Here is a 12,901-nt window from a genome sequence, read left to right as displayed (position 1 = left end):
ATATCCTTACATGTGACAACACTTTTCATTCATTGCACTTCACTCAATGTTACTTACACTATGTCTTTTTACTTGTCTGTTGTTGTTTTTTACTGTATCTGTTAATGTGTTCACAGTGGCACTGAAGGAACACAATTTAATTTCCCTGTATACTGAGTATTGTGTATTGCAAGAATGACAAATTTAACCTTGTGGACTTTTAAATTATGCAAATGAGCCTGTGTGTGTGCATCAAAAAGCATTAATGAGAGAATTTAAGAAAAATGTACCTTCAAAAATCAAATAATTTGCAGGAAAGGGTTTATGATTTAAGAAATACAATGGTGCAAAGACTTATGAATTATGACTGTTTAAAGAAGAGCAAACAAAACTGCACTGAATTTGACTTATACGAAAAAACAGGGCAAGACCAGAAGAAAAAAGTCAATCTGAGATGAGCAGTTCAACATTTCTAAGCAGAAGGAATCTCTAGTCCAAGTCTCTGGAACCATCTCTATTCACCTATTACACATGTGCAGTTCAGGATACTTCACTTATGAATCTTTTTCCATATTCTGGGAGGCTTTATGACGCTCCAGGTCACTCACTGCACGCAACACAAACACCAAACACACACAGGAGTGCAGAGGAAAATGAAACAGTGAAAAATAATCACAATACAACCTGTCAAAAAGAAAACTTTTTTTTTATTATTAGTTGTGTCTCCAAGTGCAGCATTTGTGATCATTAATTTATGTTGTAAATAAATATTACTCAAGTTATAATCAGGTCTATAATTTACTCCACATTAGAAAAACAGAATACACTAGAAAATTTGATTGAAAGAGTCACAATTCCAACTTTCTTTCTATAAATTCATTACCACCATTAGTATGTCAGTAGTTCTACATTAACCGTTATCGCTCTACAGTGTTTTTCATTGTTACTCAATGTGTTGTTATACATTTCATGCCTATGTGAAGTAAATGATTTACTCGTTCACTCTATCAACGGCTTTCTGAAGTTCTTTCCAGCGAAACAAGCCTCGTCACCCAGCTCCTCTTCAATTCTACATTTAAAAATAAACAAAAAACAAATCAAAAGTTAGCTTCCTCTGTTATTTTTACAACAAGCATTAAATTATGTTACTGGTTTCATATAAAACCCCAACTTGGTGTTACTGAAGCCCACCAAAGATATGAGTCACAGTAGAGTTACAATGCTGTTTAAAAATATTGAAATGATGCAAAAATCAGATTTCTGTACCGACCAAAAACAATAAACAATATAATTTAAGATCTTTTAATTTTTAATTGATACAGAACTAGTATGTAGTTGTAGTTTAGCAGGAAGGTATTGGTGGTATCTTATTTCACAAAATAAACATTAATACATACAAGGTCACATTTTTATATTAAAAAAAAACAAAACGACAGAATCGTGATAAAATTCCTCAATTTGTATCAGAATGAGACTCACCTAAGAATCTGGTTGTATTTGGCCAAACGCTCAGAGCGACAGGGAGCCCCGGTCTTAATCTGAAAGTGTGTGAAAAACATTGTGTAAAGTAATTTCAACCACAGGTATCTTAGCTATTTTCTTTGTTCAAGATAATACCCGTCATTGCATTTTAGCTTTTAGTAACAGGTGACTTTTATTCACTGAAGGTTTTTCTTAAAGTAGTTTATAAAGTCAGTATAATATCCCCATAATTTCACACATATAGGGGCAATTTAATATATTCTCAAAAGATGCAGTCACGCAATAAATGTTGATATTATCTGATTTTACCTGTCCAGTGCAGAGGCCGACCACCAAATCTGCAATGAAGGTGTCCTCAGTTTCACCAGAGCGATGGCTGACCATCACGCCCCAGCCGCTCTCCTGGGCCATCTTACACCTGGAGGCAGGGAGAGAGATTTAGATAACAGGTCATTGATTCCATCTAGACAATCCAGGTCACTGCTTGGTAAATTTTACATTCATACATATAGTAGATATATAGTAATTTGACCTACGCTCGCATGGACTCAGTGACCGTGCCAATCTGGTTGACTTTAAGCAGCAGACAGTTGCAGGCGGACTCCTCCACCGCCTTGGTGATGCGATTAGGGTTGGTCACTGTAAGATCGTCTCCAACAACCTGGATGTCTGTGCTTCCAGTGAAGTTGGTCCAGGCCGCCCAGTCATCCTGGTCGAAAGGATCCTCAATGGAGACCACTGTGAATGACAATATGTGTTTCTAAAATGCAAAGACTCCTTTCTGGACAGTTTAACAGATTATTAAGAACAACTTGAAGTTTTTATAATCACATTCAGCTGAACTTCCATAAAAGGATCCAAACAAACAGCTCCTAAAGGAACAAATCCCAGCTTTTAATCAAAGTTTGAAGATTAATTTATCATATACTTCTGTAGTTTTGGTCATAATTTCTATCAGTTTATTGACATTTTATTTACTAAAATAATTTCTGAGATCTGGACAAGTTTAACGGGGCAAGAAACATAAATAATTAGAAAATCAGATCGCTTTAGATAAACAATATATAAACCACTTTATTTCAAGGTAAAACAAAGTCAGCACACGTGAAATGTCTGTACAACCCTTTATTGTACAGGAAAACTGTGTGTATGTGCAACTACAGCAAGTACAGTCACCTGAATCAAAGTTGAACCAGAAAGTTGACGTGACGGATGTTTACAACGGACAATTTGGGTCATAATTTTAGTGTCCGTTTATGATCGCCTGACTGCTCGTGTTCCTTACCTGTCAGACTTTTTTTTCAGCGATATTAATGTTATTATCATCGATAGGAATGTTTGCCAAAATTACACAAATAAGTTGTAATAACACAGAATTATCCTTTAATTCTAAAAAGGATCATTTGAACATTTAAAAATACTCAATTAAATGCAATCACCCCTATTTAAAGTACATTAATGCTAGAAAAGTTCAATTTAACTCTGAAAATTTGCACTTATACCAGTATTCACCAGTATAGAAGACACCTGTGTTACTATGCCATTATCTTCCAATAATAATTAGAACAACTGAAGTTTAAGAAAATTAATTTGCGTGCATCTGTAAATCTTTGACAGGCACAGATCTTCAAGGAGTTATTAGAGTTGATGAAGCAATAAATTAAGATTCCACAATTGATAAACCTACAATATGACTGTACAAGACATAATATAAAACCTGCACAAACACTTCATACATGTAGATGACACACATGTTGTTGACATGTTCTCAGAATCTGAAGTGACAAATCCTGTCTCTGTACGGCGTTTTTCTTTTGACTCCGAACAAAGACGATTATTGTGATCAAATTTAAAATTTAAGCTCCTGTTGGAATTGACAACCATATTTGCCAGAGCTGGTAAAGTGAGTCTTGATCTGTTTCATTTAAGATCTGAAATTTGTATTGACGCACAAGACGCCTTTTGTTGTCTTTTATTTGAAGATAAATTTCAGAAAAAATAAAACTTGTGAATGTTGCAGTTCTTGGCAGCTTTCCAAGGATGAAACTGGTGTTTGATGTTGTAAACTAGTGTTGAAAATAGCAAACAATCAATTGTCTGTCAATTTTAGAGGATGAATTGAATAATGCTAAGAATGGCACCTCATAAAGTTACAGAACAACCAGATCCCTTCACTTCATTAAACTGTGTTGGTGCTTTCTTATCACATGACAGCTGTATTGTCTTTGCTGGAGGTTACCTGGATAATCCTTAACAAAGCTCTTGTAGAGATCAGCCAGCTCGTCAGGAGTGATGTAACGGCTGGGGTCGTCAGGAGACTTGAAGTCCAGGTCGTATTTTCCCTCCCTGTAGAATTCAGACGCTGCCACATCCATGCCAATCACAACCTCATCTGTGTATCCTGCTTTGGCAATGGCGTCCTTTATTAACTCCAGAGCTGCAGGATTAAACATTGCATGAAAAATATGAGAAAAGACAGAACATATAACACGAAAAATATGATATAAAAAATATATTATTACGGAAAGATTAATTTTGATAAAGCCAGATGTAGAATATTACTTATGATGATGTAAAATTTCAATGAAAACAGTTCTGTAACAAATAGCATCTTTGTAAAACGTAACTTTTAACTGTTAACAGTCAACTGTTCACTGTTCTTAGGTGCTTTTAATTGCAGGATTTAGATTTGTATTGTTTCAAATTTTTAACTTCACAAGGAGGATGAGACACCTGTGAATATGATAGAGTTCAATACAACATCGAAACCAACTACAGTCTCAAAATTTATGAACTGAAAATCTCAACAAAAATCAAACATTTAAAGTGAAGTTGTATTTTTAGCAGGTCTACTGTATCACATTACATATAGTTCTTATTCTTGTTTTTATTTTTATGGTCACTTAGGTCTTGTTCAGACCGCCAACCCAAATCTGTTTTTTGGCACATCCAGATTGATGCAGACTGATTTTAGAAAGTCTGGGCAGCAAAAAACCACATGAAATGCAATTTTTGCAAATCGAATCCAAACCACATTTGGAGGTGATTTGAAATGTGATTCCACTCTGATTTCTACAGATGCCTCTCAGTCTGGACACTCAAATCAGATTTCAAAGTGTCTTTTGCATCACTTATAATGCGACACACAATGATGACGTCAAATCCAGATTGACGGAAGTGCATCTGAGCGGCTGAACAGAATCCATGCTGCTACTTGCAGAACAGTGTGGAGGACAACACAGAGAACAACAATTTGTTAACAGACGCCAAAATAAATTGTCTGCTGGCACTTTGGGGGGATGATGAATCTCCATTTCTCATGATTCAGCGCCGGAAAGCTGTGTCACCAGCGTGCATAGTTACTGACGCCTAAGTCATTGCCAACCCATGCTGATAGGTTGGTGATGTCGTGACACACAAATCTGACCTGATCACTTGCAAATAACAGTGTGGACAGTCTGTCTTAAAGATCTGATTTGAGAAACAAATCTGATTTGCCTGCAGTCCAAACAAAAGTGGCCCAAATCAGCATTGAACAGATCATATTCACAACTCATGAAAAAACAGATCTGAGTCACATATGAGCAAAAAAAAAAAAAAAAAATCAGATTTGGGCCACTTTTGCCTGCAGTCTGAACGTAGCCTAAGTTCATGATCATTCTACATCATTGACCAGTATGTTAACCCTCCAAAAAAGGCGTTTTGAATAATCTAAGTTTATTTCACAGTTGCACAGTAAGCATCATATTGTGCAACTCAAAGTGTTTGTAGTGGTTTTCACTGGTTGCTGTTTACATTGTAGCATATTTACTTTTTAATGAGGTCAAACTGGTCAACATCGTGGTTTTGAAGGAAAGTGACAACTGTACTAATCCTGCTTTTGAATCCAACCACTCAGAAAAGACATTAAATGAAATTACCTTCCTGGTTCTCCAGGATGTTTGGTGCAAAGCCTCCTTCGTCACCCACATTGGTGGCATCCTGGCCATATTTCTTCTTGATGACGTTCTTGAGATTGTGGTAGACCTCGGCTCCAATGCGCATGGCTTCTTTGAAGGTGCTGGCACCAACGGGCAGGATCATGAACTCCTGCATGGCAAGCTTGTTGCCTGCATGAGAGCCACCATTGATCACATTGAAGGCCTGATGGAGGAGGAGGAAGAGGAAATGAGAGCTGTGACTTCACAATAAATTGGCAGGTGAACTGAATAATTAGAAAAAAAAATATGAGGATATGTATGCATGTACTTTGCTAAGAAAAGTCTCACCGGCACAGGCAGGATGACCTTTGGGTTTCCTGCAAGGTCAGCAATATGACGATACAGGGGGACTCCTTTCTCTGCTGCACCAGCCTTGCAAACAGCCAAGGACACACCCAGAATGGCATTTGCTCCAAATTTGGCTGTTTGAAATAAAGCAAAAAAAGTTGTTTTGTAGAGCTGCATCAATACATCAATTAGATGATTGACAGAAAATTATTTTTATAATCGTTTTAGTAATTTTTTTATGCAAATATGCCAAAAATGTTGTTGCTTTTAGCTTCTCAAATGTGACAATTTAAAACTTTTCTTTGTCATACATGACAGTAAACTGTTGGTGGGACAAAATAAGACTAACAGGTATTTTCACTATTCTCTCACATTTATAGACAAAGCAATTATTAAATAAATAATCAGTAGTTGAAACCCTATTTGTTTTGTTTTTTGTATGTTGGCATTTTTCCATGAAAAGGGCTGACAGGAAGACAGAGTGTATGCAACAAAGGTCCTTGTCTGGACCACTAGGCCACCATGAAGCATCTATGTAATTTTTTTAAGCTTGGATCTGATATTCATTGATAATGTCACAGCTGATAAGGGAGCAGGGAGATAAACTGAAAGTATACAAAAACATCTTGAAACACCACAAATTCAACCATATGCAATCAAATCTCATTGGAAAAAAAGATTAATAATGCTTTTAGGGCCAAACAGTGAAACATTCCTAAGTGGTCAAGTTTGTCACCTGACCTCAATCAAACTGAACAGCATCTTCACTTGCAGATTGTAGGCAAAAATGTGGCAAAACAAACAAAAAGTAAAGATTACTGCATCATCAGAAATCTGGAGTCTGCACTGCACTGTGCGACTGTTGTAGATTTATAAGTTACAGTGGTTGAATTATGACTCACTTACATTTGTTCTCTGTACCGTCCATGTCAATCATCATCTGGTCAATTTTCTCTTGCTCAACCACTGATACATCCTGAGGAGAGGGGAAGTGATTCACATTAGCATTACAAGCAGGAGGAAAACTTTCTGAATCTTTATTAGTACAACATTTTGAAAATAAAACAGAGAATGGGAATTATTTTCTTACTTGGCCAACAAGTGCGGGTGCAATAGTTGAATTTATATGATCTACAGCCTGTGAGACTCCTGTGACAGAGAGATTAGTGTGATTAGTCTTTCACAATATTATGAGCGAAGCAAATATAATAAGGCCGTATATTCAGCAACACATGCAACTCTTATTCTTGTGAGACGGAGAAGCATGCACTAGTGTAAATGATTATATTTTTATTGTTTTACGTCATTAATTACTCCTATTTAAGATGTCAACACAGTTTTATTTCACAATCAACCAATCCACAGGCTTAACATCAATACTGGGACGACAGCATGCCTTACAGACGATTCAGCATGCACATCATATCTGCTCGATTGCCAAAAGCGTCCAATGATCGCTTGGATTTTTTATGACAGTGTAATTAATCATCCTACTGTCAATTGCACAACGCTTAGTTGTTAATCAAGAGAGACAGGCGATGGGAACTCACTAACCCTTTCACATCTGGTAAAGAGGACGGGAGAGAATGGAGAGTAAAAATGACACAGAAAAACAGGGGATATAGTATTTTCCTTTAAAATAAATTCTTCTTCAAACTGAGAAAACATACATTTAAAGGGAAAAACAAAAATGGTGGACAAACCTTTGCCAAGGTAGCGAGACTTGTCATTATCCCTGAGCTCCAAGGCTTCATAGATACCAGTAGATGCACCACTTGGTACAGCTGCCCTGAACAAGCCTGAGAAATGTACATGAGAGCAGAAAGAGATCAGAGTTGTGATTTAACAATCACTGAATTTAATGGAATTAATTTTGGTGTTGAGGCATGTGTGAACATAAATTCATACATACATACATACATTCACTCATTTTACCTGCATCCCACAGTCAACAGTCGTACATTTAAACCTACCTTTGTCAGTGTAGAGGTCAACCTCTACGGTGGGGTTTCCACGGGAGTCGAAGATCTCTCGGGCGTGGATCTTGAGAATGGACATGGTGCAGGACCTTGAGATGAGACAGAGAAGTTGGACTTGATATCAGGCGATCAAAGACACACTGGTAGCCTATGACAATTCTGGTTTGAGACAGAAGGATAATGCAAAAACTAGTTTAAAGCTGTTTAAAAATAAAGTTTTCCTAATACTGAAAAACATCTGACGTACCTCTTTTTCACTCTTTCCTCCTTGAGGCTTACTCACAAAAATATCCTGACCTAGCTGCAAGCTTAGGAGTGCTAACAAGCATGCTACTATCCTAATTGGATTAGGCCTTCTCATCTGATTAATCACATGGCTGTACGGATGCAGAAATTGCTGCATCTATCAAAGCAAGGTTAAGCTTGCATTTACAGCTACACTGCATCGCTGCAGTAAAAATGTAGGCTATATGAATTTAAATTTAGGCACACAGTTGTGACATTACCTTGATTACAACAGAATTTCTGGAATAGCAAAGTCACTCTGCTATGAACCACATGACATGCTATCCGCTATAATCCCCTCCTTTTCCAGATAAACAAGCGAGCTAACAAACCAATACAATGACTCTTCCTGCAGACTGGGCTTGCACGCTACAAGACCATTAAGGAAACAACAATTCCTGTTCCAACGATCAAAATGAATAAACACCAGATTAAAGACAAGACAGACACACCTAATCTGACTAACTGGCAAAGAAGACTCACTCCATGAAATCCAACAGGTTAAACACAAACTGATCTAAACAATTCCGTTATATTAGTTGTTGAGGATCATTTGAATTTTAATAGAACAAAAACTCTTAACTGTGGTTAACATGTACTTGTATGTGTGTGTGATAGTGGTGATTTAAAGATAAAACCCTAGTACAAAAACCAACATAGCATCCTTGCTAAACTCTCATCGATAGCTATTCCTAATGAAACTACCCCCTACACACTCCCTTTATAAATAGATGTTTGGTCCATTTATCCAGCCATCTCTAAATGAAGCCAGATTTGGATTAAATCAACACCAAGCATAATGTTTGCAACAGTGGACTCCGTCCTGGAAGAGGGATCCCTCCTTTGTTACTCTTCCTGAAGTTTCTTCCATTTCTTCCCTATTAAATGTTTTTTTTCCCCAGGGAGTTTTTCCTTATTCAAATTGAGTGTCTAAGGATAGAGGGTGTTGTATTTTGTACAGATCGGAAAGATTGTGATTTTTGATATTGAGTGATATAAATAAAAAGTTGACGTAATACAGGAGCAGAAACAAGTAGGCTGAAAAACAAACAACCTCAGGTCATCTGGTAGTTGTCACTTAATTGTACTGAGAATAAGATCAAGGTCTTTGGAGGAAGCTTTTAGTTACTTTGGTCCTACTCTCTAGAACCAACTACCAGATGACCTGAGATCAGTTACTACTGTTTCCACATTTAAAAGAAAACTTAAATCCTTTCTGTTTTCTCAGGCTTATGACTAGCTGACAACTGTTTTTCAACTTTTAATCATTTTTATTTATTTTTTTCTATTTTTATTATTATTATTATTATTATTATTATTATTTGTGTGAATGTGTAAGTATTTGATTCGGTGTTCAGTTTTAATAAGCCAATAACAACTTTATCAAACCACCTTTTCAACAAGCCTAAACATGTAGAAAAGTGATATTTTCAACTGCTTTGCCTGCAGTGTCCCATCCACCACCAGTATGTTTTTCACAACCACAGCACACCACAACGAAAGCTGTAGCCAAACTGTTTATCTCAGTTTAGCACATATCTTAACAGTTGGCAAATTCTTGTAAACTTAGTTACTGGCTGAGACAACCCAGTACCTCCTCTCTCTACCAGCAGTACCTGCAGGCAGTGAATCACATCAGCAGCAGAGGACAGGATGAAGGACTGCCTGCACAGAGAGCAGCTGTGCACACACGCTGTACAGTGCTAGAAACAGGTTGTGATAACTAAAAGGGAAAACTGAAGTCGGGAGATTATCGGTAGTAATTACTAATCAGGAACACAGCGGGAGAAAGGGTTAAAAATAGGGAGACTCCTGAGAAAAGTGGGAGTGTTGGCAGGTAAGCATGCTAACGGTCTCAAACATTTCTCCACTGTAGACTCCAGTGATCTCACTGATGCCATAAATCGTCTTAAGTCCTCTAACAGTCCCCTTGATCAACTTCCAGCATCCTTTTCCAAAACTGCTTTTATTTTTTTAACAGATGACATCTTCTCAATAGTAAACTGTTCCCTTCAGACTGGTATCTGCTGCTGTTAGACCACTTCTAAAAAATAGTAACCTGGACCCAAATGCAATTACCAACTATAGGCCAATCTCCAACCTCACCTTCCTGAGTAAGATCACTGAACTGCTAAACTGCTTCTGTCTTACAGATAATAATATATATGATAAATTCCAGTCTGGCCTCTGCAAATCACATAGCACAGAAACTGCTCCTCTAAAAGTTGTTAATGAAATGAGGATCAACAATGACAATAAAAAAACTTCAGTCCTAATACTGCTAAACCTAAGCTCTGCATTTGACACTGTGGATTATGGGATTCTTCTGGAAAGGCTAAAAACTGGGTGGGTCTGTCTGGTACGGTCCTCCAGTGGTGCGAATCCTACTTGCATAATCATGATTTCATTGTCACACTTTGGGGATTTCCACTCCAACAGACACAAATTAGAGCATGAGATCCCACAGGGCTCCATCCTGGGTCCTCTTCTATTCAACCTATAAAAGCTTCCCCTCAGTTACATAATCAGCAAACATAACATCAGCTACCATAATTATGCTGATGACAAGCAGCTTCTCATCTCACTATCCTCCAATGACTTCCAACCCATAAACTGCCTAGTCAGTTGCTTTGAAGAAATCAACCACTGGATGGCAGCAAACTTCCTTCAGCTGAACAGGAAGAAAATTGAGATTTTGGTTGTAGGTGTTAAAGCCCAAAGGCAATTTGTCTGCAAGTACCTGGAGTCCAGATCACTAAAAACAAGTGACCAGATTGAAAACCTAGGAGTAACCATGGATGGTTTACTCAGCTTTAAGGATCATATTAACAACATCACCAAGGTTGCCTTTTTCCAACTCAGAAACATTTCCAGAATCAGAGGCTTTCTCTCCCAGTCTGACTCAGAGAAACTCATGTATGCATTTGTCATGAGCATGCTGGATTACTGCAACTCTCTGTTCATGGGTCTTCCAAACAAAACCTATAGATTACAATTTATCCAGAGCTCAGCCGCACGAGTTCTAACCAGAACAAAAAGATCACATCATATAACTCCAGTCCTCCAGAACCTTCACGGGCTAACTGTTGTTTTCAGCATATGATTCAAAATCCTCCTTTTGGTTTACAGAGCACTTTCTGGTCTGGCTCCACAGTACATCTCAGACATGCTGTCAATTTATAACCTCAGCAGATCTCTGCGGTCACAAGGTGGGAATCTCCTCCATGTGCCTAAAGCACATTGAACTGCCTTTGTATGAGATGGTGCTATACAAATAAATTTGAATGTTGACTAATTGCTTTTATGCTAATATTAAAAGCACACTGAAGTGCCAATGCATATGAAAAGTGCTATACAAATAAAACTGACTTGACTTGAGTAACACAACTTTACATAATGTGTAAACAAATGCATTAGGAAATATAGCCATTTCCTACCAAAACAGTTGTTGTCAGTGTATGACATCAGTGAACTTAAACCTTTTTATATCTTTTATAGGGGACAGTAAATTAAAGTAAAATAGATGTATAAACGGTACAGGTTTAGATGTTATATTTGTAAATCATTACAACACTTTTCATCATGTAAATCACTTAAAACAGCAGCTACATTAATTGCCAAAATATGAACTGTCATTATGGATAATATCAGTTCATTCTTGACCTTTTGTCCACTTACTAATGGATAAAAAAAGTTAGTAAACTTTTTTAATCAAATCACAGCATCTCATTAGAAATAGAGGATGTCGAGTTTATATTCTGACAGACTACTGCTGATTTGTGTCATAACCTTTACCAAACATTGAGCACATGTAACATGCTGCATGTGAGCTGTAACTGCTCTAACTTTTACCACAAACGTTGATGGCAGCCGCATTAACTGGTTTGGTCGGTTGGCTAACGGGAGCTAACGTTAACTGATGACAGACTACACCTGCAGGGGAAACAGACTAATTAAATACTTCTTAGTAAGAACAGAGACAGTCCAAACAGTGACTCTATAGTGACTGACCTGTTGTCAACCCGCAGACAAGTTAAGACAAGCTCGGTGAAGTGAAGTGAAGTGCCGCTGGAGCAAAGAAACCGGTGTGCCAACCGTGAAACGTGTTTCAAAGAGGAGGAAGCAGAAGAAGCAGAAGAAGAAGAAGGAGGAAGAGTTTCTTCTTCTCCTCGTACATTTTTGGCGCCTTTGTTTACATGTTGCTGCCGTCTATAGTTCAAAGTGTGAAGTACACTGTGAGAGGCTTTTTCTGTGAATACAATAAGCACATTTACTCAAGTACTGTACTTAAGTACAAATTTGAGGTATTTGTACTTTGAGTATTTCCACTCGATGCTACTTTATACTTCACTCCACTACATTTCAGAGTGAAATATTGTACTTTCTACTCCACTACATTTATTTGACAGCTTTAGTTACTTTTTAGATGAAGATTTGACACAATCAATAATATAACAAGCTTTTAAAATACAACACATTGTTAAAGATGAAGCTAGTGGTTTCCAACCTTTTTGGCTTTTAACGTCTTACAAAAAGTGTGTAGTGTGCAGTGTGTAGTCGGGGTCACATTTCAGATGTCTGAGTTCTTAACAGCTCCACCAAACAGTGACTTTTCCCTCGAGCTAACTGTATATAAAGTAGTTCAAATTAAGTTTAATGACAGTAAAATACATATTATATACATATAGTACATATACAATACACACTGATGCTTCAGTATTAATAATCTAATGATGTCATATATAATAATATATCGGTCAGAGAGACGAAACAAGTACATAAGTATTAGCAGCACAATGTGTTAAACATTAACATAAGTACTAAGTACTTTACTTAAGTAAAGGATCTGAATACTTCTTCCACCACTGGAAACTGAACACTGACCTGGTGTTCTCTCTTGATTTTAAT

At 37.2% G+C, this 12,901-nt stretch overlaps 1 protein-coding gene across 2 annotated transcripts; it reads right to left on the bottom strand.

Moving 5' to 3' along the window:
• Positions 1-666: 666 nt before the first annotated feature.
• eno1b (enolase 1b, (alpha)) lies at positions 667-12,124 on the bottom strand. 2 transcript variants are annotated; one of them, XM_067587207.1, is made up of 12 exons: positions 12,005-12,124; positions 7,703-7,797; positions 7,433-7,528; positions 6,820-6,878; positions 6,636-6,705; positions 5,730-5,863; positions 5,382-5,604; positions 3,701-3,898; positions 1,998-2,199; positions 1,771-1,879; positions 1,459-1,517; positions 667-1,048 (listed from the first exon to the last, which is right to left on the bottom strand). In XM_067587207.1, exons 2-12 carry the CDS (start codon positions 7,785-7,787, stop codon positions 979-981), a joined length of 1,305 nt encoding a protein of 434 aa, XP_067443308.1. In that variant the 5' UTR covers positions 7,788-7,797; positions 12,005-12,124; the 3' UTR covers positions 667-978. The 2 variants fall into 2 exon arrangements, with proteins under 2 accessions (XP_067443308.1, XP_067443309.1); XM_067587208.1 differs by lacking the exon at positions 12,005-12,124 and adding an exon at positions 7,956-8,075.
• Positions 12,125-12,901: the final 777 nt, after the last annotated feature.

The sequence above is a fragment of the Thunnus thynnus genome, chromosome 4 (genome assembly GCF_963924715.1).
Source record: "Thunnus thynnus chromosome 4, fThuThy2.1, whole genome shotgun sequence".
NCBI lineage: Eukaryota > Metazoa > Chordata > Actinopteri > Scombriformes > Scombridae > Thunnus > Thunnus thynnus.
This window is presented reverse-complemented; position numbering and strand designations above follow the sequence as displayed.